Genomic DNA, 24,865 nt, shown 5'->3' with positions numbered 1-24,865 from the left:
GTTTTCATCATGGCACACATTCACGAATGACCACACACAAGTGAGCAAGCACTGATTTGGGAGTTACAAATAAGTTTTAGTGAGTAGATGATACAAATATGGAATCTATGAATAATGAAGATCGAATGTATCATGTCTGACTATGTCATGTCCAGGTGCCCTTGTGAAACAGATACTAGCACAACGAGACACAAACTGAAAGGAACGTCAGGAGTCTCTCCCAGCTGTCTTCTTGGAGACTTCAGGAAGCTAGGACAGTGAAGTGACTTGCCCCAAAACGTCCAGGGCATGTAGGACACCCAGGGCACTGAACTCCTGCTCTCCCAACCACAGCTGGTGCCCTTTCCACTGCATATTTTTGGGACCAAATGCAATAATTTAAATGGCAGGTAGGGCTATATGCAAAACTCTGCACACTCCTCCTAGCTTCTCTGCAGTTAATTAAAATCTGGTTTCGATCAGTGTTTGGTTTGATGTCTGGTGGTACAGGGGCACAGTGAAAGATAGCTATTAAAAAAAAAAAGGGAGATCACAAACTTGAATGAAATCAGGCACAAAATGAGAAATTAAAACAACCCAAAATATTTGCAGCAAGAACAGGTTTTGACTTTTCAAATTTAGTTCTCCAGTGAGCCAATTCATACAGGGGTAATGTGAGAGAGAAATGATGTTGAAAAAGCCAAACGTGCTGGGGAATTTCAGAGATGAGAGCACATGTTGCATAAACAGGAGAGATGGACCAAGATGTGACATTTTAGTTGGAAAATTACTATGTATGCCTATTTATAAATGTATGTATTTTGATGCCAGATTATGTCAAATTTTTGTGATATTCCGACAATTATACAAAACTAGCTTGTTCCTTATTTAGCTTAAAGATGTACAGGATTTAAAACCCAAATTTAAAATGGCTGGTAAGTAATGCAGCCTGCAGGCTGTCTGATAAATGTGTGCCCCTGAGATGAGCCAACACCCTGAAAAATGAGAAAGCAAAAAACAAAGAAAAGACAAAGATGCGGTGTGTTCTTAGAGTAGGAACCTCTGTGTATCTCCTTGGTACATTATTACTTTTATATATAAGATTTCTATTTCGGGGCATCTGGGTGGCTCAGTGGATTAAGCCGCTGCCTTCGGCTCAGGTCATGATCTCAGGGTCCTGAGATCGAGCCCCGCATCGGATTCTCTGCTCAGCAGGGAGCCTGCTTCCTCCTGAATCTCTGCCTACTTGTGATCTCTTTTTCTCTGTCAAATAAATAAATAAAATCTTTAAAAAAAAAAAAGATTTTTATTTCAAAGAGTTCCAAGCTACCTTTCTTGCTACGACTCTCCACATTCCAAAGTCGAGCCCACCACTCTTATGGCCGCACCTGTGATAATTAGATGCTCTTACCCAGTACACTTACCAAACACTTAGATGTGTATACGATGACAAAGTCTTTTGTTATTTACAGAGCAAGGTGCTGTTATAACTTTATTCACTTACTGCACTTTGCACTTAGAAGGAATCAAAAATTCCTATTCAAAACCTCAACCTTCCATGTATCCGCTTCTCTCTGAAACAGAGTCTCACAATCCATTCTTCCCATCCATTAAGTTAAGAGGTCATTCTGATGCACAAGTAGCATTTTCTTAAAGTTAATTTTGTCATGAACCATCTCTTCCCCAAAGGAGAACCTTCCTTGTTTCAAGGATAATTTTTATTGATGAGAAACATTTTAAAGCAATAAAAAGATAATTTTCTTATTTCTATGACAGTTTCCATTTTGAAAATTTTCTTCTCAAAGATTAACACCACCCCCCCTCCCCGCAATGTTTTTTCTTTTAGGAAAGCAGCTTATCCATCAATAAGGATCCCATCCTCTATTGAAAATGAATCGATTAATCATGTCAAAAGTTCTCAGAGGCTGGTCATAGGGTAAAATGTGTCCTCCACCGCGAACAATTACCTTGGAGAAGAAAAAGAAAAGTTAAAATTTTAGAGAAATGGATGTTCTATATGAATGGAAAGTTTTAGTTCAGATTAAAGTATTATTAGAGCTTCCATGAACTATAGAACATATCCTATCAATCCATGCCTTTGAATACACTGATTGTCTAAGTGTTGATAGCTTTAATAATAGGCCCTTTAAGGTAGGAGAGGTTTACTGTTGCGTAGTTATTTAACTTAACACAAAGTTGTGTTCATCTTTCACACGTATGGAACTTGAAAAGTGTCTTTTTAATTTTGGGGGTGAGCTGTCTGCTAGCACGTGCTGTCTGTTATTCTAACCTGGTGAGCCTCTGAGGTGTGAAGACCTACCCTGGGGTCACCTCTGCCTCCCAACTGGGGAGAGGAATCTACCCAACTTCCTCTTCTGTCTGAGCCACGTGGCCCTTACATTGAGCTCCACCTGCCATCTTAGTCTTGGCCATTAATACAGGGGATATTTTGATTCTCCAAAAAATTAAAAAAACAAACACAAGAAATCCTTGACACCCAAATTTTTTAAAGGCCATTTTTTTTTTTGAGTAGCACAGAATTAGAACATTCTCTTTTCCCAACATGATATGATGAAAAATATTCAAACATAGAGTAAATCTGAAAGAATTTCATAGACTTACGACTTCGATTCTCTCATTAACACGCACTTTACTCATTTTCTCACACCATCCATCCTATTTTTTTTGACACGTTTTAAAGTAAAAAATGGGTATCAGTCCACTTCCCTCAGATTTTGTAATTGCAAAATTGTAAAATTAACACACAATGAAACGCACTTGTGTTAAGTGCGGACTTACTGAGTTTGGATAGCAGTGGTACCTGTGACACCTAACAAGATATATAAAGTATTCTGAAATACCTAGAGTTAAGGTAAGTTCAGACCGTTGTGCTTGGTGTCCTACCGATGGGGGTGGAAAATGCAGAGGAAGGGTCGGGGGGGCTGTGGAGGGGACTAGTCTCTGTATTCAGAAAGTCTCTGGTTTCAACAAATGTTCCAAGTAGAAAGGGAAAGAACTGACACGGTGTCTGACACGGTGTTGGCAGAACCCCTGCAGGAGACAGCGATATGGCCTGCTGTGTCCGCTGGCAAATGCGGAAAAGTGGGCAGGAGTTAGTAGTGGATGAAGGGAGTGAACATAGGCAGGAAAAGGATCACATTCAGTAAGTTCTAGCTGCTAACTCAAAATCAGCAGGTAAAGGCCACCTTAACAAGGCCCTTCATAGCTAGTTTTACCTGCCTCGATCAGAAAGGAACTGAGACAGAAGTACACATATATTTTCATAGTGCATTTAATATATTAATAATCCACCCCCAAAACCCAGCATCTTATGACCTTGCTGTGAGGAAAGTGGGATCAAGACAATTAGGTGAATTTTGCTTTGCAGCTCACAGCTACGCAAGTTGTGCACTGCACAACTAACTTCAGAGAGCTCCATTCATACCAACCTCGGTGACTGAGTGATATGGAGCTCTTAGGAGGGTTGTCCAAGTCACACAATTATTACTCAGAGAATGAGCTGGGACCTGGCTCTGGATGCACACACCAGTGTTTTGTTTTGTTTTGTTTTGTTTTGTTTTTCAAATCCTAGTATTTGTATGAGAATTCTTTACATTTGAACCAAACTTTCCAGCTTAGTCATAGAACATTTTGCCTGGCTCTCAACAGCCCTCTGAGGCAAGTGAGGGAAGTGGACCACCATTACAGATGTGAGACTGGACTTAACCCTCATACGAAATTGGAAACACCAGGTGTATGCCACACGCCATCAATGGCCATTTGGGCCTTGCTGCCATGACAGAGGAGCCTATCTACCATTTCGTACAAGCAAATGGTAGACAGGAAACCCACAGGCTGAGAGTAAACACATGTGTGATATCAGCCACTTTATGTGACTCTAGAGAAGAACTTTCGCCGCCCCCACAATCCCAGGCTAGAATTCTCTTCCTGTCGGTTCCCATCCAAATCTCCGGCTCTGGCAGGAATCTGATGAGTGATTCTGTGCAACTTCAGCTCAGCTGAGGACACTCACGGAAGTTGGGTTTGTGACAAAACCCAGCTGCTGCCTCCACTGGAAATGAATCTGGCAGCAGTGCTCCTGAACAGCAGCGGTAAGCTGAGTCCAAGAGCCGAACGAATGGTCATCCTGCCTCCCCGACCAGAGCTGCAGCTAATGGGGGGGTAACATAGTGCTTTATGGCCCGGGCCTAGACTCAGAGCGCAGGAGCACAACTCGAGGCACAGCAAGCTGTATGACCCTGGGCAAGTCACTTACTTGCTCTGAGCCTTCACTGTACAATACAGAAAAAAGTATCACCTCTTGGGATAGTTGGGAATTATGGGAGCAATTCATGGAATAATGTCCATGGAACATATGGCATAGCGCCTAGATGGTACTCAACAAATATTAGCCACTGTCATTATTCTTTCAACAGTTATCCCTATTCAAAATCCAGGGTCAAAATGCTTGTATCAAATTACCCTAAAACTCTGTATTCCTATGTTAGCATTAAGAAATCTTGGGGGGCACCTGGGTGGCTCAGTCAGTGAAGCGTCTGCCTTGAACTCAGGTCATGATCCCAGGACCCTGGGATCGAGCCCCACATTGGGCTCCCTGCTCAGCAGGAACCTGCTTCTCCTTCTGCCTCTGCTCTCTATCTCTCTCTGTGTCAAATACATAAATAGAATCTTAAAAAAAAAAAAAGAAATCTTGGTTTCAGGGAGTTGTTTAAAACAGCGGTTCTCAAACTTGAATGTGCATCAGAACACCTGAGCTCCTTAGAACAGATGCTGGGCCTCACCCCTAGACCTTCCAGCACTGAAGGTCCAGGGCAGGGCCTGATAACTTGCGTTTCTAACAGTTCTAAGGTGATGCTGATGCTCTTGGTGAAAAGACTGCCCTCCGACAACTGCTGTTCAGAAGAACCTTTTCCATTCTTTGACATACGAGGCAATTCTCTATTTATATCGTCGGAGAATACAAACAGAAATTTGTTTGACATCTACTCATGGCCTCACCTTAGTCTATTTTCTCTTGATCATCCGCTTTCTTGGTACACACACACACACACACACACACACACACACACACACATTCTAGGACCACAGTAATCAAGTGGTGAAGAAGAGGTGATAAGGTTGGGTGTTACAATTCTCCTTCTCGGTAACCCGCATCACCGCCAGTCTGGTTCTGGGCTGCCATATGTAATGATCAAATGACATCATGAATGGCGTCATTAAGATTGGAAAGAAAAGTTCATTTGGGAACAAAGTCTTTTGCACACACAGCAAAATTCTAAAGTATGTCCCCTAGCACATTGACAGCATTTTACCGATATTAACCTCAAACAAATATGTAAGTGTGGGGGGAAAAATAACAACAAAAACCCACCCTGTTGTTTATAGCCAAGCTGCTCACCATTCACAAATCAAGGACACAAACCACTCCCGTGGTTTTTAGAGGTGTATAACACAATGTGACAGGTCTGTGATTCTGTATTTAAATGTGACAGGATTCATCTCAAGGCTCCCTGGATAGAAATGGTCTCATCATCAGAAACTCCGTATGTTGGATGTTTCCATATGAGAGCTGAAACCTCCAAACTCATGCATTCCAGATGTTCCAGAGGGTCACAGATGTGTCATGAATTTTAAAAGGGTTATGCAAATACTTTAAAGCTTCATTCTACTTTATTTATTTATTAATTTTTTTTTTTAGAAAAAGATACAATCTGGGGCACCTGGGTGGCTCAGTCGATTAAAGCCGCTGCCTTCAGCTCAGGTCATGATCCCAGGGTCCTGGGATCGAGCCCCGCATCGGGCTCTCTGCTCAGTGAGGAGCCTGTTTCCTCCTTTCTCCTCTCTCTCCACCTGCCTCTCTGCCTACTTGAGATCTCTGTCTGTCAAATAAATAAATAAAATCTTAAAAAAAAAAAAAAAGATACAATCCTCCCTGGAACTGGAAACAAGGACCTGGGCAGCAAGGGTTTCCCAGTGGTGCCATTAGCAGTGACAAGATGGAGAGGGAAATTCACACTGGGAGTGTGGGTGTAGGTTTGTCCAGGGAGACTTCATGGGGGTCTTAGAGGAGCAGCAGTATTGACTAGGTGGGGTGGGGTCGGGACACATGGCACCCAGAGGAAATGCTCTTGCAAATGCAGCAGGGTGTGAAAACCACACAGCATCCACAACAAGCAACAATCTGCACAGCGTTCCCCATACGGTGGGTTAGAGAGGAAAGAAAAGGGAGGGTTGAATAGACGATTACTAGTGAGACCATACGATGTCCCATATGATGCGGTGATGGGTGTGTGTGCGCTAAAATACACATAACCTAAAATCACCATTCTAACCATTTTTAATTGAACAGTGGGATTTCATACAATCACAGTGTGGTGATCACCACTATCTCGTTGCAGAATGTTTCCATCACCCCAAAAAGAACCCTATATCCATTAGCAGTCTCTTCCTATTCTCCTCTTCCTGCGTGCCCCTGGCAGTCAGGAGGCTGCTTTCTGTCTCTGCGGAGTTGCCTATTCTAGACGTATCCAAGAGGGTTTCAAGCAGGGCAGTGATATGCTCAGATGTGCATCCTAGAAAGATGACGTTATGTACAATGAGGGGGCTGATTTGGAGGAAATGATACTGAGGCAGGGAGGTGACTTAGGAGGCCGGCTGTTCAGGTGGGAGAGGATGTGGGTGTCTGGGAGAAATGGGGAGAAGGGGAAGGAGAAGAGGGATGTTGGGGTGGAAGCAAGGTAAGTGCAAGTGTTCTCCCAGCACATTTACACATCCCCCCCATTTCAGCCTTCTGACATTGGCAGCTTTTGCAAGGGGTGGTGCTATTAACAGAGAAAGAAGGAAAGAGGCAGGTTTGGGAGGTGGGCAATATGGGATAGGTTTATAGTTCTTGTTTTTCACTCTAGGATGATGCAGATACAGGGAAAGAATCTTGCTTGTTATAGTTTCTGATTTACACTAAAGTCAGTTTATTATTTTTTATCTTATTTCATATTTATAAAATCTTACCTTTTAGCTTTCAGACACTGAGCACACATAGAAATGGAATAAATATGCACTCAAATAAAGAATATACTAAAAAAACAAAAGGTACTTGGGAATGAGAATAAAAAAATAAGCCAAAGCTTGTTAGCAGCCACCTCCTAAAAAAGAATGGGGCAACCCATTAAAAAAAAAAAATCAGTAACAACAACAACCCCACCTCCCCTTCCCCTACAAAAGCCAAAGTTGGGTTTTGATCAAGGTTGAACTTCCCCCAAAATAGTCAGGGAAAACTTGAGAGTTACCAGTGTGCACTTCTAGTGTAGCAAAGCATTCTTGAACAGGAGGGGGAAAGGTGCTTTAGCTGACCAAAATGTAGCCATCATGGTGGGACATATCCCTAGAGTTATCAATATGTAGCTTTGGTGCTACCTGACAGTTCCCTCAGGGCTTTCAAGATATACCATCTTACCTAATCAGTTGTGACAATATCATAATTTGGGATTTCCACCTTTGACTCAACAGCAACAGCATGTGTCAAACCACTCCTCCCACCCCCGCAACACTAAAAGCTGAATTTAAAAAAGGAAAGCTATTTGAAAGTATCAGAAAGCAACCAACTGAGAGGCCAGGAGTGTGGACAAAAGAGAATCACAGAGAAGTGAACTGATCATTTTGTCCTGCTTCTCTCTTTGAGAAATTCACCAATTTCTAAGCTTCTCTTGGCAAGAAGTCCAGCAAAAAGTGACAGATAAAAGAATGAACAGCTAAGCGGAGCTTAGAGTGCTTGGGAGACCAAAAAATAAAAACAAAAGAAAATGCAGAAGAGACCAAAGATAAAATTTGGAATCACAGGCTTGTCAAGGAGGCATGGCTCCTTAGGCTTTCTCTTAGACCCACGGGAAACAAGGTCTAGAAGTAATGAAAACCAGAAGCAGGTTAACCCTCCCCAAATCTGAAATCTAGGACCAAATCACCATGTCAGCCCCGGACTGAAGCCACTTGAACTGTCCGTACGTTAACTGCCTTTCAGAAAAAATCAAAGCATTTTTGGAGGAAGATAACATCATTTTCCTATATTTTTGCCCAGCATTCTGTAAAATGTAGTAGTGTTGCCAAAAGATAAGCTCAAATGACTACAACAAGGGAAAAAGCAGACAACAGAAAGAGACCACAGGGATCCAGATATTGGAGTTATTGGGTATAGGTTTTAAAATAACTATAGGGGCCCCTGTGTGGCTCAGTCATTAAGCATATGCCTTTGGCTCAGGTCATGATCCCGGGGTCCTGGGATCAAGCCCTGCATCGAGCTCCCTGCTTGGCGGTAAGCCGCTTCTCCTTCTCCCACTCCCTCTGCTTGTGTTCCCTCTCTCTGTGTCTCTCTGTCAAATAATAAATGAAATCTTAAAATAATTAAAATAAAATAACTATGGACAAATTATTTAAGAAGTTATGGAAAACACAGAAAAGAGAAAAAAATCCATGGGATGACAAACTATTTAACTATGTTTAACTGGAGTCCCAGAATTAGAAGATAAGGAAGGCATTGTGCAAAAGACATAATAAAATATAGAAATCATGACTAAAAACTCCCCCAAATCAACAGAAGTTGTCAAGCCACAGCTTTGAGAAGTTCTATAGACCTAAGCTGGAAAAACCCAGAGAAAACTAGCCACATCTGGGCACATAATTTGGTATACTGCTAACACCAGAGACAGAAAGAAAATACTAAAAGTTGGCAGAAAAAGAAACTGCACTTTCAATAATTTAAAAGAAACAAGAAAGCTGACTAGGTAACAGAAACAATGCAAGCTAGAAGACAGTGGAATTGTATCTTTTGAGTATTTTTTTTTTTTAATTTTACTTATTTAACTATTAGGGAGAGAGCAGAGGGAGGGGCAGTGGGAGAGAATCTCAAGCAGACTCCATGCTGAGTGTGGAGCCCAATGTGGCACTCGACCTCATGACCCAGAGATCATGACCTGAGCAGAAACTAAGAGTTGGATGCTCAAATTACAGAGTCACCCAGGTGCTGCTGTATCCTTTGAGTTCTAAAAGGAAGTAGCTGCCACCTAGGATTCCCACATAAATGACTGCATAAAGGTATTTCAAGGGGGGAAAAAAACTGGAAAAAGGAATACCAGCAGATCTGTAAAGAAACGTTTGAAGATTGTTCTTCAGACAGAAGGATGATCATCCCTACAGATACACAAAAATAAGGAGGAGAATGAAGAGCAATTGAGAATTTACATGTGTAAATAAAAAGAATGTAAATAATAATAATAACATCTTGTGGAGTATGAACCACAAAGAAGTTTTAAAAAAGTGACAGTTGCACAAAAGGTGGCATAAATTGTACTGTCAGGTACTCACACATCTGGGAAATGATAAATGTACTAACTTGAAGTCAACTTTCTTAAGTCAGTATGTGTGCTGTAGTTTCTAAAAGGACAGATATTACCCTGATGTTTAGAGCCGCACTGTTTACAATAGCCAAACTATGGAAGTGGTTCGTGTCCATCGACAGATGAATGGCTAGAGGAGATGTGTGTGTGTGTGTGTGTACTTCACTCACACACATGCACATGCACACACACACACACACACTCACACACACACACACAATGAAATATTAGTCGTCATCAGAAACAATGGACTCTTGCCATTTGCAACAGCATAGATGGACCTAGAGAATATAATTTAAGTGAAATAGGCCAGTCAAAAAGACAAATACCAGGTGCCTGTGTGGCTCAGTTGGTTGAGCAACTGCCCTCGGCTCAGGTCATGATCCTGGAGTCCCAGGATTGAGTCCCACATTGGGCTCCCAGCTCCATGGGGAGTTCTGCTTCTCCCTCTGACCTCCCCTCTCAAGCTCTCTCTCTCTCCCTCTCAAATAAATAAAATCTTAAAAAAAAAGACAAATATCATATGATTTCACTCATAGGTGGAATTCAGGAAACGAAACAAAGGAATAAAGGGGAAAAAAAAGGGGGAAAAAGAGAGAGACAAACCAAGAAACAGACTCGTAACTACTGAGAACGAGCTGGTGGTTACCTGAGGGGAGGTGGGTGGGGGGATGGGTGAAATATGTGATGGGGGTTAAAGAGTACACTTATGATGAGCACTGAGTACTGTATAAAATTGTTGAATCACACTATATTGTACACCTGAAACTAATATAACACTGCATGTTAACTCTACTAGAATTAAAATAAAGAATAAAATTAAAGGACACATAATAAAACAATGTATCATCAATAAGCTCATACTGGTTTTAAGAAAAAGCATTATGTCTCCAAAAGAAAAGACAAAATAGAAGGATGAGAATCAACAGCACAGACATTTCTGTGCAACATGAAAAACAGACTTCTGACAATCAGGGAACTTTTAAATTAGAAGAAATCTGTTGATCAAATAATATACCGTCTTTTTAGAGAGATACAAAATGATTGCCTGAGAGGTGAAGACCCTTCATTCAAATCTCTTAGCCTCATCTCACCAAATCAGCGAGGTGTTTCAACGTTCTGTGAATGTCTCTGATTAAAAAAAGAAAAAGTTATGGAAATTTTTTCTCAATTAATTCCAAGAATCTATATGTTAATTTCAGCAAGGTTGATATGAATGACTAAAGTTACAGCCTTCTCTTCCCTTGATCATTATTGCTGTTGGAAACCTAAAAGCACAGTAGTAGGAAGTGATTTGGCATGGTGGTCAAAAGCATGAAGTCAGGATTTGGGAGGTCTGGGTTTGAGTCCAGCTCTGTGACTTTGGCAAAGGGACTTAACTGCTTCTGTTTTCTCATCTGAAGGTAAGAATTAGGGTGACCAATTGTCCCAGTTTTCCCTGAGCTGAGGGATTCCTGGATACAGGATTTTCAGTGCTAACGCTGAAAAAGTGCCAGGCAATCTAGGATGGTTTGTTGCCCTAAGAATATTTAACTTTCTGGGGTGCCTGGGTGGCTCAGTTGGTTGGGCAACTGCCTTCAGCTGGGGTCACCATCCTGGAGTCCTGTGATCGAATTCTGCTTTGGGATCCCTGCTCAGTGGGGAGTCTGCTTCTTCCTCCGACCCTCTCCTCTCTCATGCTTTCTCTCTCTCTCTTATTCTCTCCCTCAAATGAATGAATAAAATCTTTAAAAAAAGAGTAACTTTCTGTATGGATTCAAGGAGATAAATGCATATTAACCACTGGATGGTACTCAATTCACAAATATATAATAAGCTCACACCACATGCATATAGACATACACTAAGCACTCAAGTAATAGTCATCATACTATCATTTCATTTTTTATTGTCAAAGGAGTATTTTTTCCCTTTAAGAGCGGTGAAAGATCAGAAGCAACAATACTAATAAATATAAGAGATAGTACTACACTTCTTCGAAGGAAAAATTATATTGTTTACGAGGGACACTATTTCTCTTCCAGGCTTCTTTTTTTATTTCCATGCTATAAATTCTTCCTTCCCACGGGAAAGGTCCCAATTAAAGTAAGAAAGCAGATTGAATATGAGCTCAAACTTCTGTCAATATGCTTGACTTAACTGTCTACAGTGAATTTTATCCCTTAAACCTGCCAACACCATGATCCATCCCATTCTTTCCCTCCACCCGCTTTTACCACTTGCAATGCCAAACACCCCCGTCTCCCCACACAGAAATGTCAAGCAAGCAAGACCTTACTTGCCTTAGCAGAATGGCATAAAGCTGTTCTGCCTTTTCACCCTTTTAAGAACCCACTTGGCAACACAGGATTTGATGCGGTTAAGAAGTAATCAAAACTTTACTTCCTCCATGTCCAGCTTTATATTTAAAATCCACAAAGAGGGAAAAAGCAAAATCCAGTTTGTTAATTACTCTTAACTCAATATTTAACTGTATAATATATGTCTGTAGTTTTCTTTGGGAGGAGAGGGCAGGGGTTACAGCAGCAAATGCTCTCTGCTGGGAGTGTGAGGACCTAGAGTCATTGTCTTCTGGGGAACAGGGAGACAAGAGCTGGCCAACCTGCTCAAGTTTTACCTCCTGCAGACAGCAGTGGGGGAATGGCTCTAGCATTGTGTGCTGGAGCTCAGCAACTGGTCCAGGAGATCGGACTGTGCACATTGCTGCCCAACTCCACGTTCAGTGTGGTGTCATGCTGGTAGCTTGCAATCAGCCATGGTGGGAGTATTTACACCACGGAAATTGGCAAACACTATAAATCAGTGTCTCCCCTCCCCCCCACGCCAGTTTACCATCCCAACCCCGGTTCTCTGACATTCTGGCTCTCTTGGGGAAAGAGGAAACATTAGAGCATTCTTTCTCTCTCCCAAAATAAATCAAAGAAACATCTATTCAGATCAGTAAATTATAAGATCCAAAACCTCTCTCTCTGAAATTCTGGCTCAGGAAATCAGATGGGCCAGGTATCAAATATTTGCAGAAAGATGAGAAGGTTCTGCTGCCTGCTTCCATTCCTGCCTCTCCCCTCCCCCAAAGAAATTCTAGTGTAATTGGCAGGAAGAGTTTCAAGACCACACCACTACATTCATGGATGTTTCTGTTTGTATCAGAGCCCCTGTGACATTCCGAAGCTGGTCTGCGTGGGACAGCTATTAACCAGAGAGGGGGTCTAGATTCAACTGTGTTCCTGACCCACAGCTTCAGGGGACCCCAGAACTGATAATGTCCCTAGGTTCCAGGAACTGACGACATAGGACATGCCAACATTTCATGTTGGGCACAACATTTTCATGATGCCATTGGTTGAAATAAAACAAGGCACACAGTTTTCACTACCAAGCCAAAGACTGTCCAAAGCAAAAATAGTACCCGTGGTCCAGTTGACAATGGGGCAGTATCTTAAGACAACTTTATTTTGTTCCTTCACGCTGCCCCTTTCTCTGCCCCACTCCACCCTCCACCTTGTTTATTTCTGGGCTCTGTTTAACATTTCCACAAGCAATTTTGTGGATCTGGTTACACTTCAAATTAAAACAACAAAATGTTACTGTTTAAAAAGCAAACCCCAATTCCCTTTTTGTTCCTCAAATATCATTAATTTTTAAAACCTATTCTCCATGTGTGGATAATACTTTAAATGTTAGTCTTCTTAGTATTTATTCACTTCCCATAATGAAATGGTTCTCTGTTAAATTTCAATAGATTATTAAAAACCACTCAACAGCTAAGAGAAAATTATGCATCATTGCCTAGCTGTTATACCTCAGTAAATAGATTTGCTATCCAATTTATATTTTAAATAATACAATAAATTAGCTCTCTGAGTATTAACTAAGTGCATATTTGGGTAGCTTAATTTAGAAGCATTCTTTTTATGCTAATCAGCCCTCTCTAATGAAATAGAACCACATGAACTAAGAGGACTCTTGGCAAATAATCAGAGTAAAATTGGGAGTTGCCATTGTTTATTATTTTCTTTGTTTTCAGGAAGCAAGCTGTGTGGGTTTTTTTTTTTTTTTAAAGAAAAAGAACCCCAAATGCTAAAAAGTCGATTTTTTTTTTGAAGGAGGGGACATTCTAATCAGCCCCTGAGATAATGAAACTTCTACAACTCCTCCCATAAATTTATTTCCCAGAATATTTCTCCTTTCTTCTCCTGTGTAACACAGAAGGAAATCGTCTTCAGCTGACACAAACAATGCATCCTTTTTCCTTTGAAGGGAATTGCTTTGAACTATTCATTATCTTAGCACGCCTAGTCTGTTTCCTAGAAGACACTTTGGTATGTATGATGGGTCAGCGACCACAGCATCCCTTGAGAAACGCAGTTTTGTTTTGTTTTTAGAGATCTTATTTGTTTATTTATTTATTTGCGAGAGGCAGGGAGGAGCAGAGGGAGAGGGACAAGGAGACTCCCGCTGAATATGATGTCTGACCCCGGGGCTTGATCCACAACCTTGAGATCATGAGCTGAGCTGAAACCAAGAGTGGCCACTTAACCCACTGAGCCACCCAGGTACTGGTTTTAAAACACACACACACACACACACACACACACACACACACACACACAGATGGGTGTCAGTATGAGGTGGGGGCCAATTTGATTTTCATTCACCAGACATTCACTGAGTGTTGGGAAGTGTGCTAAGGGGGTTTGCTACAGAGATAAATGATGTTATTCCTGTCGTCAAGGAGCTCAGTATCAAGTAGGGCAGGAAAGCAATTAAAGAGTTAAATGAAAGAGAAACCCCAGTGTGGTTCATGCACAAAGAGATGCACAGAATGAGGTATTCTGGGAGAAGGGCTTCCTAGAGGTAGTTTGATTTATTTATTCACTTATTTATTATTTATTTATAGGTAATCTCTACAGTCAACGTGGGCCTTGAACTCGGGACCAACAACAGTGGCGTACTCTACTGACTCAGCCAGCCAGGTACCCCTTTAGAGGTCATTGTAATCCCTGAAGGTAAATGGGAGTTTTCTGGGCAGCCAGAAGAGCAGAAAGGACCTAATAAGGAATGAAGACTTTATTCTGGAAGTAGCAGGGAGTCAGTGAGAGGGTTCGAACAAGAAAACATGATCGGACTTGTGTTTTGGCAAAAGCACCGAGAGAAGAGTAGACTGGAGAGTAAGGGGACTTGTTAAGACCAGCTATTGTCAAAGGAAGTAGTTTAAACCACAACAACTTAAAACACAGAGCATTCTTGAATAGCATCTTCTAAAACCTGGGACTTTTCTTAAAACATCACAAAAGCAAAAACAGTCCCATTTTAGAATGTATAAAGTAGGGGAGCCTCTTTTTAAAAATTTCCTCAAAATGCTGTATTTTTTTATTGCTTTATATAAAATCAGTATTTTTCTCTTTAAGTAGTTCTTTGTGGTTTCTTTGTCAAGCACTAGGAAATGAATAAAATCAGCCCACAGAGAAGGATTTAGAAAGCAGATGTGAGTAATAGTTACCAATTCTTCTTCTTCTTAATTTTCTGGTAAGACACACAGCAAAGCACCTGGCTAAATAACTTGACTTCCTTGCTGTTTTGGTGGGAAAATAGGATGGAAGTTGAGGGTCCCTGTGTTGTGTTGTGGAAAGATTCAGATTCTCCTCCTGATGGTCTAGGGCTTGACTACAATCCAAGGCATAAACTGAAACCTGTTTTAGTAGTTGCTTCTTTATACTGAGCCACTGTTGGTGAGTTGAACTGAAAAGGTGCTGAGGACTAAATTCCCTGTTTTTTTTTCAGCTGGATATTTAAAAAAAATTTTTTTAATTAATTAATTAATTAAGAGAAAAAGAGAGAGAGACTGAGACATAGAGAGCAGGAGCGGGCAGAGGCAAAGGAAGAAAGAGACTCCAACTGAGTGGGCATCCCAACATGGACATGACCCTGGGATCATGACGGTGCCAAAGGCAGACATTTAACAGACTGAGCCGCACAGGTGCCCCTAAGCCGGATATTTTGATAGCCAACCTCAGCACAGGACGTTCAGAAAGAAAAACACATCTGCCTAACCAAATCAGTGCTAAGACTTAGACATGACATGTCCATCCCACCTGCTTGCTTTGTGTGGAAGCTACAGTCTTTCCATCTGAGGCCAGCCAGAGAAGATGGGAAATACAGCAGGAGGGAAAGAAGACAAATCACGAATGGCAGACATGGGAAAGGACATTAAGCCTCCCCTTCAATTTCACCTTTCCACGGGGAAAAAAGTCTAGAGACAAGTCCTAGAGTTGGTGAGAGAGTGAAATACTCTGATCTCTTAAACATTACTGGCAAGGTTATAATCAGTTTGGAAAACAGTTGGGCATGATCTGATGGAACTGAAGATGCTCAAACCCTATGAACTCATCAGTCCCACTTCTAGGCATGATTCTTAGACAAACTCTTGGACATGGGTACGAGGAAGGCAAGAATGTTCACAAAAGCAGTATTTGTGGCAGCAAAACACTGGCAACAACCCACATGTCCAGCAGCGGTGGAATGGCTGAGGGACAGAATCAAGCAGTGGAATACTATATGGCAATAAAAAAGGAAATAGCACAACTGAACCCATCAGCATGGATGAAATCTCAACATTGCTCAGTAGCAAAAGCATGTTATTACAAAATCCATACAGAATCATTCCTTTTATAGAAAATTAAATATGAGAAGTAAAATATTTATATAGATGTATATCTGTAAAACTATTACTTAAGGAAAAAAAAAAAAAGGATGATAAAAACAAAATCCAGTTCAGTGGTTCGCCTCCAGGGGCAATGAGAGAAAGGGGTGAGTACAAAGGGGTTCATTTATCATTGTTTGTTTTATCTCATACAAGTACTATACATACTTTTTGGTTATTCAATTTTTAACTAAAAAAAAAGAGAGAGAGAGAGAGAGAAACCTCCTATAGTTGCTAACAAAATTTAAAAAAATGAATCTTAAAAAAATATAACATGTTCTCTGTCATGCTCTTTTCTTCTAACATAGAACTGATGAGATGGGCCATGTGTCTAAAACAGTAAGTGGGGAGGATACAGAGAAGCAATTAAAGGGAAACAAAAGCAAAAATGGGAAGTTCCCCCCTGGCAAGCAGCTCTAGGAAGACAGGGCTAGTGCCAGAATCTAAACCTTGGGACTCTGATTGCTGCATAAGAAAATAAATATTAGGAACAAAAATAAACACCCACATCTCCATGCTGGACAGCAGAAGAGCAGAAAGTTCGGCAAACAACTGGGGTTTCTGTTTTGCTGCATAGTTTTTTACTCTCTAACTCTTAACTCCTATATTCCTCTTCTTCCCTGTTTCCATATGTTAGAAGTTCAGTGTAAATGGAAAAAAAAAAAAGACAAAACCAAAAAAAGCTGGATGCTTCATTTGTTGTCAACAGGGATGTTTCAGATGACTGTTCAACCAGAAGGGACTTGATGTTTTAGAAACATCTCATTACTAAATGTAGCCACTTTTCTTTACTATTATTAGACCACCATGTAGCAAAATGTGGAACATGTCCCCTTGCTCTCTGTTTCCTCTGCCTCTCACCAAGACAGTTTTTTTGTTAAGAAGTTAAAACTGGAAAAAATTGCTGTAGTTCTAGGCCTTTCTGATAAATAATATTTAGTTGAGGCCTAACCTAAAAACATAGTATCTATTAAGGATCCTGTTAGACAGGAGGAGAGCATCTTAAGCTATGGAAACAGATGAATGCTAAGAGAGGCAGCAGCAATAAATATTTCTTCCATGCTTACTAGGTGCCACGTAGAATGTCAAGTAATACACGGATACCCATAATCTCAATGAATCCTAATAAGTAATCCCTTCATGAGAGAGAGAGGTATTAATGTTATCCCCACTTCACGGATGAAGAACCTCTTGGAGAAGCCAAGTAACTTCCCCAAGGTCACACAGCTAGCGAGTTCTGGAGCAGGGTCTGGCACAGTATCCGGTCTTTTAATCTCAACACTCCGTTGCTTGAGGATGGTGAGAGGAGGAGCTAGAATTGCCAAGGTAATAAGACTAGAGATAAAATTCAAGTCTACTTGACAGCTAAATTCGTAACTTTTCAATCTGGGGTCCCCAAAGGCTAAAGGCAGTCTATGGTTTGGGTTAGGGAGGATCTAGAAATTATTTTCAATAATTCAAATTGTCTAATGCATGGGCTCTTGGTCTTTTTGGTGCTGTGGACCCCTATGGCGTCTTCTGTAACCTATGGATACTTCTCAGAAAAATGTTTTAGAATACATTTTATATATTTACGTATACATATTACAGATTACAAATGAACCCATTATATTGAAATTAACAAAGTCATAAAAAATAAAGTTGGATATAAAAATATATGTACTTCTCTATAAACACATTCAATAAGAACAACCAGTGGGTTTGAGAACTACTGTAATTTCAAAGTAACAGTGATGGTGATGCTGTTTCAAGGTATTTGCAACGGCATTTGTATTTGATATCAAAGTATCTCTGCTTTCTATTGGTGACAGAGTCAAAGATACCACTAAGGCAGCTGTGGTTTGTGGCCTACATTCATAATGGGAGGAAATGCTAAATTTAAAAATTCATAACAGAAGGAAAAGCTATTTAAGTTTGAGGTTAGTGAAAATAAAATGCATTTTCCCCCCAAGTTCACTGACCCCCTGAATACTATCCACAGACCCTTGCCCTAGGTTAAGAACCCTTTTTTAAGAACCCAATAATCACCTAATGAAAATACTAAGGTTACTCCTCAGTAAAACAGCTGCATTTTCTTTTTGCCGACATGATATTAATTATATCAATCTATCATAATATTTGATCATTAATTGATATCCAGAAACAAATTCAAGATGGCTTGTGGACTCCGTCTTCGCTGAGAATGGATCTGGATGATGTTTATAGCAGACCTTCCTGGATCTAGCTGTATCACTTCTGAAAAGTAGCATAAGACACACTACTATCTAAAGACTTTGCCCGGGAGGACCACATTATTTCAGTACAGCACAGAAGTCAGCTGGGAAAAGGAAGCTAATCTTTTGAGTAAATAACAAGCGTTTTTCTAGGAGTCTACATTACCAATGGTCTATCAGTGTTTCAAGAGAACAAAGACCACTTGTAAACCTACAATGCACAGCAGAGACTGAGGTCTAAGATTTAGCTTAAAGTTTTGGCTGAGGATTTTACAGAATAAGAGCCCCACCAGTAGATACTATTGACTGAGGACACTTTTCTAAAAGTGATGTTTCAGATCAATGGCTGGTTTGTTGAGAGTGAAACTATGTTCTCAAGTTTCTGGTTGGCCTGGGAGGAAGTAAAATAGGTCAGGATTTAGAGCAGCCTTTAGGGATCAGAATGAAAGTTTATCCAAACATAAGCCACATGGGGTTCCTAGAAGCCAAAGCCATTTTGGCATCAACAAAGGGGCAAAAGAAATCATAATTTTGGGTTCCTCCAAACAGGATGCATATTAGAATTCCCTAACAAGCTTATATCCTAATGCTCAGGTCCTATCTCAGACAAATAAAGTTAGAATATTTGGAGAGAGATACACTGTTTTAGGAAAATGTAGCAAGTTTAACAATGGTACCAAATTCTTTGCCATTCTTCCCATTAATAGGAATGTGAACTTCCTCTGTGATTGGCTTTGACCAAAAGAATGCAATGGAAATAATATTCTGGGACTTTTGAACCTGGGTCTTAAAAGGACTGATATCTTTTGCTTCTCAATTTGGGAGACCAGCTGCCATGCTTCATAGCCCGGACCAAGACACCGAATGGTCTGCGGCCATATGGAGAGAGCACTGGAGAAGAGAAGGCCACCTCGGATGTCCTAGCTTTTGCCATATTCCCCACGGAATGCAGCTGCATGGATGGCCTTCACGTAGCTCATGTGAGTCAGAACAATCACTAAGCTAAGCCCATTCCACCCACATAATCATGAGAAATAATAAACTGTTGTTGTGTCAAGCCACTGAGTTTTGGAGTGATCTATTATTATTCTGTTAATATATAACTGAAAGGGGGAAATATTTACTGATAATTCTTCATTCTTTTTCCTGAAAACTCTGCTGTTTCCATCTTGGAATCTTGATATGAATTAAAAAGCAAGGCTGGATCCATCTTTCTAATGTAGACAGAAGACATAATTTCATTGAGAGCTTAGGGGGAAGCTTACATTATGCCAGCAAAGAGCGAGTGATACGATATCTTATGTGGTGTTAGGCAAACCACCAGCCCCTGCTCTCACCCCCCACCACGCCAACCCTGATAGCTCCCAACTGCATTATCTGGGTGGCCTTTATGGTAGACAGAGAGGTACCATCAGATCCCCCTTCAAGGATGGACTTGTCCAGCCTCTAGCTGTCAGGAGCTCTGGGGGCTGCCTCAGCTACAGAGAACAGCCTTTCCCCAAGATGATGCCCTTCTTGGGGCAGCCTGCATGTGATGACTGAATGAGGCGGCACTTAAAGATCTGGACATTTTGGCTCAATGAGGGACGCTGATGGAAGAAGAGTTTCTCCAGAGTTCTCTGCCGGGTTGGCCGAGCTTTTTCAGGCCTGCCTCAGCGTTTGATTCCCTCTTCTGTCTATTCTGTTTCTTCCCCAGTCTATTCACACATGTTGATCCCTAATAAACACCTTGCACCCCAAACCTGACCTGGTTCCTGCTTCTGGAGAACTCAGTCTGTGACTACCATGGAGCTCTCTGATGATAGAGAAGTCATCCTTATGATGATGATGATGTGACTGCTATATTCTGGCTTTCTGCTCACATCTCAATTCCCATGCACAGAGAGAACTATCCCCAGATCAAGGTGATGGAGACAAAGAAACTATGAATCAGGACATCTCTCTTCGTAGAAAGCAACAGAGCTGGAAGAGAGGTGAAGATTCAGTGTAACAATGTCATTAACAAAGACAAAACATTTTCCCAGGGAATCAGGTGTATTTGGGAATCATCATCTCAAATCTGTTTAACAGTTACTTTCCTGCATTAAATATTGTTTTACATTCATCTCACTAGGCGGATGCAAAAATCCATTTGTTGCTCTTTGCTTACTCTGATTTTGCCAGTGCAATCAAGGACTCAATGAAGACCTTTCTGGAACTGTTAGTTCCTTCAGAAATAGTTCAGAATGCTCCCTAAGCTGTTTAAAATTCTAAAAATAAGAGAAAAAAAAAAGTCAGCAGGAACTCCAAAAGAGGCAGGTGGCCAGCTCTTTGTCATTTCCTCTCTGGATTATCCGTGGAAACGTACAAATCTCAGCCTGACCTTCCTTTGTCCTCCGAGGACTGTGGTTATTCCTTTCTCTATTTTCTAGTTGTGGGGAGTCAGAGAAACAAAAGTGAATGTTAGTTTTAGGAAAGCACACTTAGGAAGCTGGGGCTGTTACTGCTTTCTGTCTGCATACCATGCTTTCCCTGTCCTCCTCCCTCTTGAAAGCACTCTGCTTTCCTTTAGGAAACAGTCTTTTCTGTGTGGACTGGATGTACTGCCAAATGTGCTGGCCACGCCCACCGCTGTCACCAGCACCACACACAGCCCAGGGCACACATGTAGCCTAGTCTGGCCAACGAAGTATCCTAACCCTTCCCACCTCACTGTCCTCATAGGTCCTGAGAGGCACGATGGCTCAGGGGAAAGATCGAGATTTGTGTTGTCAAATCTCAGGTATGATGACTATTTGAAGCCTGAAGCCGGGAGCTCAGGCAAAACTTCTCTTTGCTCATTTATAAATTAGGAAATATAATCACATAATTTACGGGGGTTATCATTAGTGTTCCATAACCGTGGAGAAAAAGTGTGTGGCAGGCCTGAGAGCTGACAAATGCTGAAGAACTGGTATAGCTCCCATTAGCACGGGCTCTCCCGACACCCTCCTCGCTCAGGGTTTGCAGAACCAGGAGCAGCCCACAGCCAAAACGGAAATTCACACCGGGTGTGTCTAGCTCGAGTCTACACTCTGGTCTTGACACCAGGCTGCCTTCTCCTGGTCACAACTCTACAAAACAGTGAAGCTCGGAGGGTGGGGGGCTGCTTGCCTTTGGTTTCTCTGTACATAACCGCTTGTGGAAGGTCTTGCTCCTGTTGGAAACTCAGGGAGAAGCCCTTGAGGAGAGTGTGGCAGACCACCAGCCTGAGGGCCCCACAAGCTAAGCCCAGGTCAGGGTCAAGGTGGAATCATGGCTCAGGGATTGTGCTTCAGGAGGAGGCTGGAGGGGCTTCCTGTGGCTGCCCGCGGAGAGTGCTGTATGATACCAGCATGCCAGGCTCTCCCTGCGGACACTTAGCTTTTAAGTCAGTGTGCCTCCACAGTACCCACCAGTTCTCAAACAGCAATCGGTCCTCATAGCTTGGGCATTCCAAAGCTTATCCCCCCCCCCACCCCAACCCCTATTCCAGGAGCTCAGAGATGAGCATCATGAAGGTAGACTCAGGATTTAGGTGGAGAACCTCCTTCCGAGAAAGCTCCTACCAGGACTTCCTATTCCCAGGGATCCCCTTCCTTGACCTCTCTCCACGCTGAATTCATCCTACCGCTGCCATTTTAAACCTCCAAAAGACCAGCTTCAAAAAGGTGCACAAACATGTTCCATGGTGACACTGTATGCTTCCATCTATCCAAGACACTTAGAGCAGTCAAGTCCACAGAGAGAGAAAGCAGAATGAGTAGAACAGCGGTTGCTAGGGACTGGGGCAGGGGAACACTGCTAGTGGTCAATGGCCATAGGTTCAGTTTAGGAGATGAACAGAGCTATGGAGACGGATGGTGGTGATCGCGCCCCAGTATTATGGATGTATTTAATGACACTGAATGACACACTTTGAAATGGTTACGGTTAGGGGCCCCTGGCTGCTCAGTCGGTAGAACATTCTCTACTCTTGATCTCAGGCTTGTGAGTGCAAGCTCCACTTCGGGCATGTGGCCTACTTTAAAAAATTAATTAGTTAATTAACTAAATTTAAAAAATGGTCAGGATGATAGCCTTCATGTTACATGTATTTTACAATAAAAAAAATTGGGGGAAAAAAACATTCAGTGGCCTGCCTCCCACTGCTTACACAATGGAGCACACACCCTTTGCCTACCATCGATGGCCCATGACCCTTCCCAGTCTCTCTCCTGGCTCCAGACTGGAAACCAGCAGGCTGTGCAGTCTGCTGGTGCTCTGCTCTTCAGGCTCCCATTATGAGACATGGCTCACCATGTTTGCTCTGTTCATTTTAGTTAATTTCAGCATCTGCCCTTTTATTAGTATCAGAAATCCCCAGAATAAGCCATAACTTCTTTGGATGAACCTGGCCTCCCCACCTAACCTACTAAGCTCTAGAAAGTGACTGACTTTCAGAGAAGGATAGAGAAAGACCCCAAAAGGAGGAACAGGTTGGTCCTGACAGTGTTGACCCTGGGTTATCACCGGCCAAGGAGGAAGAGGATGAGAACTTGGATCTGCCCCATAATGCTATTAAGTCAATACACACACACACACACACACACACACACACACACACACACACGTACCCCACTATGCAGAAAGTCACTAAGCTGTTTGATCTTGCTTGCTAACTGAGACCTTCTGGGCATTAATGAAAAATAAATATTTCAGATCTTTCTTAGATATCTTACAGATAACTCAGTCCAAACCCTGCATTTTATAGATGAACAAACGGAGCAAAGGCCACTTGCCTGGGTGATGTAGTAAGGCAGTGTCTAATTCTTAGAATGGTGGAGATCCCAAAGGCACGTGGCCTTCTAGGCCAGAACCAGCAAGAGGCAACACGTAGCCCTCCTTCACCAGATCTCCACAGACGGGCTGGAGCTGCCTTTGGGTTTTCCCAAGGCACCGGCTGACAGGGAACATGTGGAGAGAAAGGCTCCCTCTCTCGACCCTGTTGCTCCCCAGGGACAGCTGTCATTCTTTTGAATGGACACTTTAGGTAACCACTCGGAGACAAGTCTACACTGGTTTTGATTTTTAAATTAAGAGCTGTGGAGTTTGGCAGAGAGTGAACTCTCTTTTTTTGGCAGACATATTCACATGTTTCTGTTTTGAGTGTCCAGTGCTGAAAGGCAAGTTCGTGGCTAAGGTTCGGTTTTTTCGTTATCAGACGCTTGACCTTTGGACAGGATTCTCAATCCGGGGCGCACAGAGAATGCCCTTCTTAGCACTGGTGCTCTTTTTCTTCCATAATTCCCCATCTCCACATGCCACCCCCTGAGCCTACGCTGAGGCGTAAGTGGGCAGGAGCTCTGCCAACATTTTAATGTCCCCTACATAAAACACAGATCCCTTGGCGTGTGGTAAAACACTCCTCGTCACAAACACATGTGGGCCTTGCTGCATTTGTTACCATTTTTTGGCAGCCGGTCGAGGGCCATTTCATCTCTCAGTGTGTTTTGCATTCACAAGAAGAGATAGCAGGCTTAGTGTGGTATTCGTCCGAAGTTTTGGGGTGGCAGCCAATCCCTTCTCCCCATGTTGGTAGTGCGTGCTGTCCCTGCAGCCACAGCCCAGCCTCCCCAGCTAGAGGTTCTATGCACCGAGCCCAGAGAGATACAGGTGTGGTGTGGGGCACTGGAGTGGTTTGCAAGGCTGGCCTGGGGGACATAAAGTAACAGGCGGCAGACACAGCCATCGAGAACCCAGAGGATATGCTCATGTGCCTGGTGGTATTGTCATCATAAAGCTGTGCAGCAGACAGGGGCCAAGTGACATGTCCATTGCTCCTGGCAGCTCAGCATTCATGTTAATAGCCTCCTATTAACCTTATATTAGCCTTAATAGCCTAAACATTAATACTTAAAATTCCCTGAAGGCTTGATTTTTAATAATTTTCCCTGATCTTGATGATTTATAATTTTCCTTTTATTATATCTATTTTTATATGCACTTCGGGGTAATAATAACAAATGTTTACTATGATGAGGAACTGTTCTCTGCTAATTAACTTGTTGAATTCCCTCAATAATCCTATAAGGGTATCACAGACTGCTGTTCTTTTTTCTTTCTTTTAAGATATTATTTGAGGCAATAAGATATTATTTCTTTCTTTTAAGATATTATTTCTTTTAAGATATTATTTGAACAGAGTGCACAAGCAGGGAGGAGAGGGAGAAGCAGGCTCCCCGCTGAGCAGGGAGCCTGACGGTGCGCTCCATCCCAGGACCCTGGGATCATGACCCGAGTCAAAGACAGAAAACTGAAAAGACAATAACTTCCCAGCTAAACTTCAATTCCACAAAAAATGTACTTCTCAATTAAAGGCAACACAAATACATTTTCAGACAAATAAAACCAGAAACTGTTGCCAACACAACTTTACTAAAATAGGGTTTTGTTTGTTTTTTTAAGCAAAGAAAAATAATTCCAGGCGGAAGCATGGAAATGGGAAAGAGGCTGAAGGGGGATCGAATGGATCAGTTTATGGGTAAGTCACAATGATACTGGCTGTGTAACATGATGCAGGTAAC

At 42.0% G+C, this 24,865-nt stretch overlaps 1 protein-coding gene across 2 annotated transcripts in view; it reads right to left on the bottom strand.

The window, feature by feature from the left end:
- Positions 1 to 1,679: 1,679 nt before the first annotated feature.
- Positions 1,680 to 24,865, bottom strand: part of CPVL (carboxypeptidase vitellogenic like) — a 128,861-nt gene continuing 105,675 nt past the window's right edge. For both annotated transcript variants that reach the window (XM_032304005.1, XM_032304006.1), the window contains one exon: positions 1,680 to 1,946. In XM_032304005.1, the coding sequence (XP_032159896.1) occupies positions 1,842 to 1,946 (105 nt within the window). In that variant the 3' untranslated portion in view covers positions 1,680 to 1,841. The remainder of the gene's footprint in view (positions 1,947 to 24,865) is intronic.

This window comes from Mustela erminea, chromosome 11, assembly GCF_009829155.1.
Source record: "Mustela erminea isolate mMusErm1 chromosome 11, mMusErm1.Pri, whole genome shotgun sequence".
NCBI lineage: Eukaryota > Metazoa > Chordata > Mammalia > Carnivora > Mustelidae > Mustela > Mustela erminea.
Note: the sequence above shows the minus strand (reverse complement) of the source record. Positions and strands in the feature narration are given on the sequence as shown.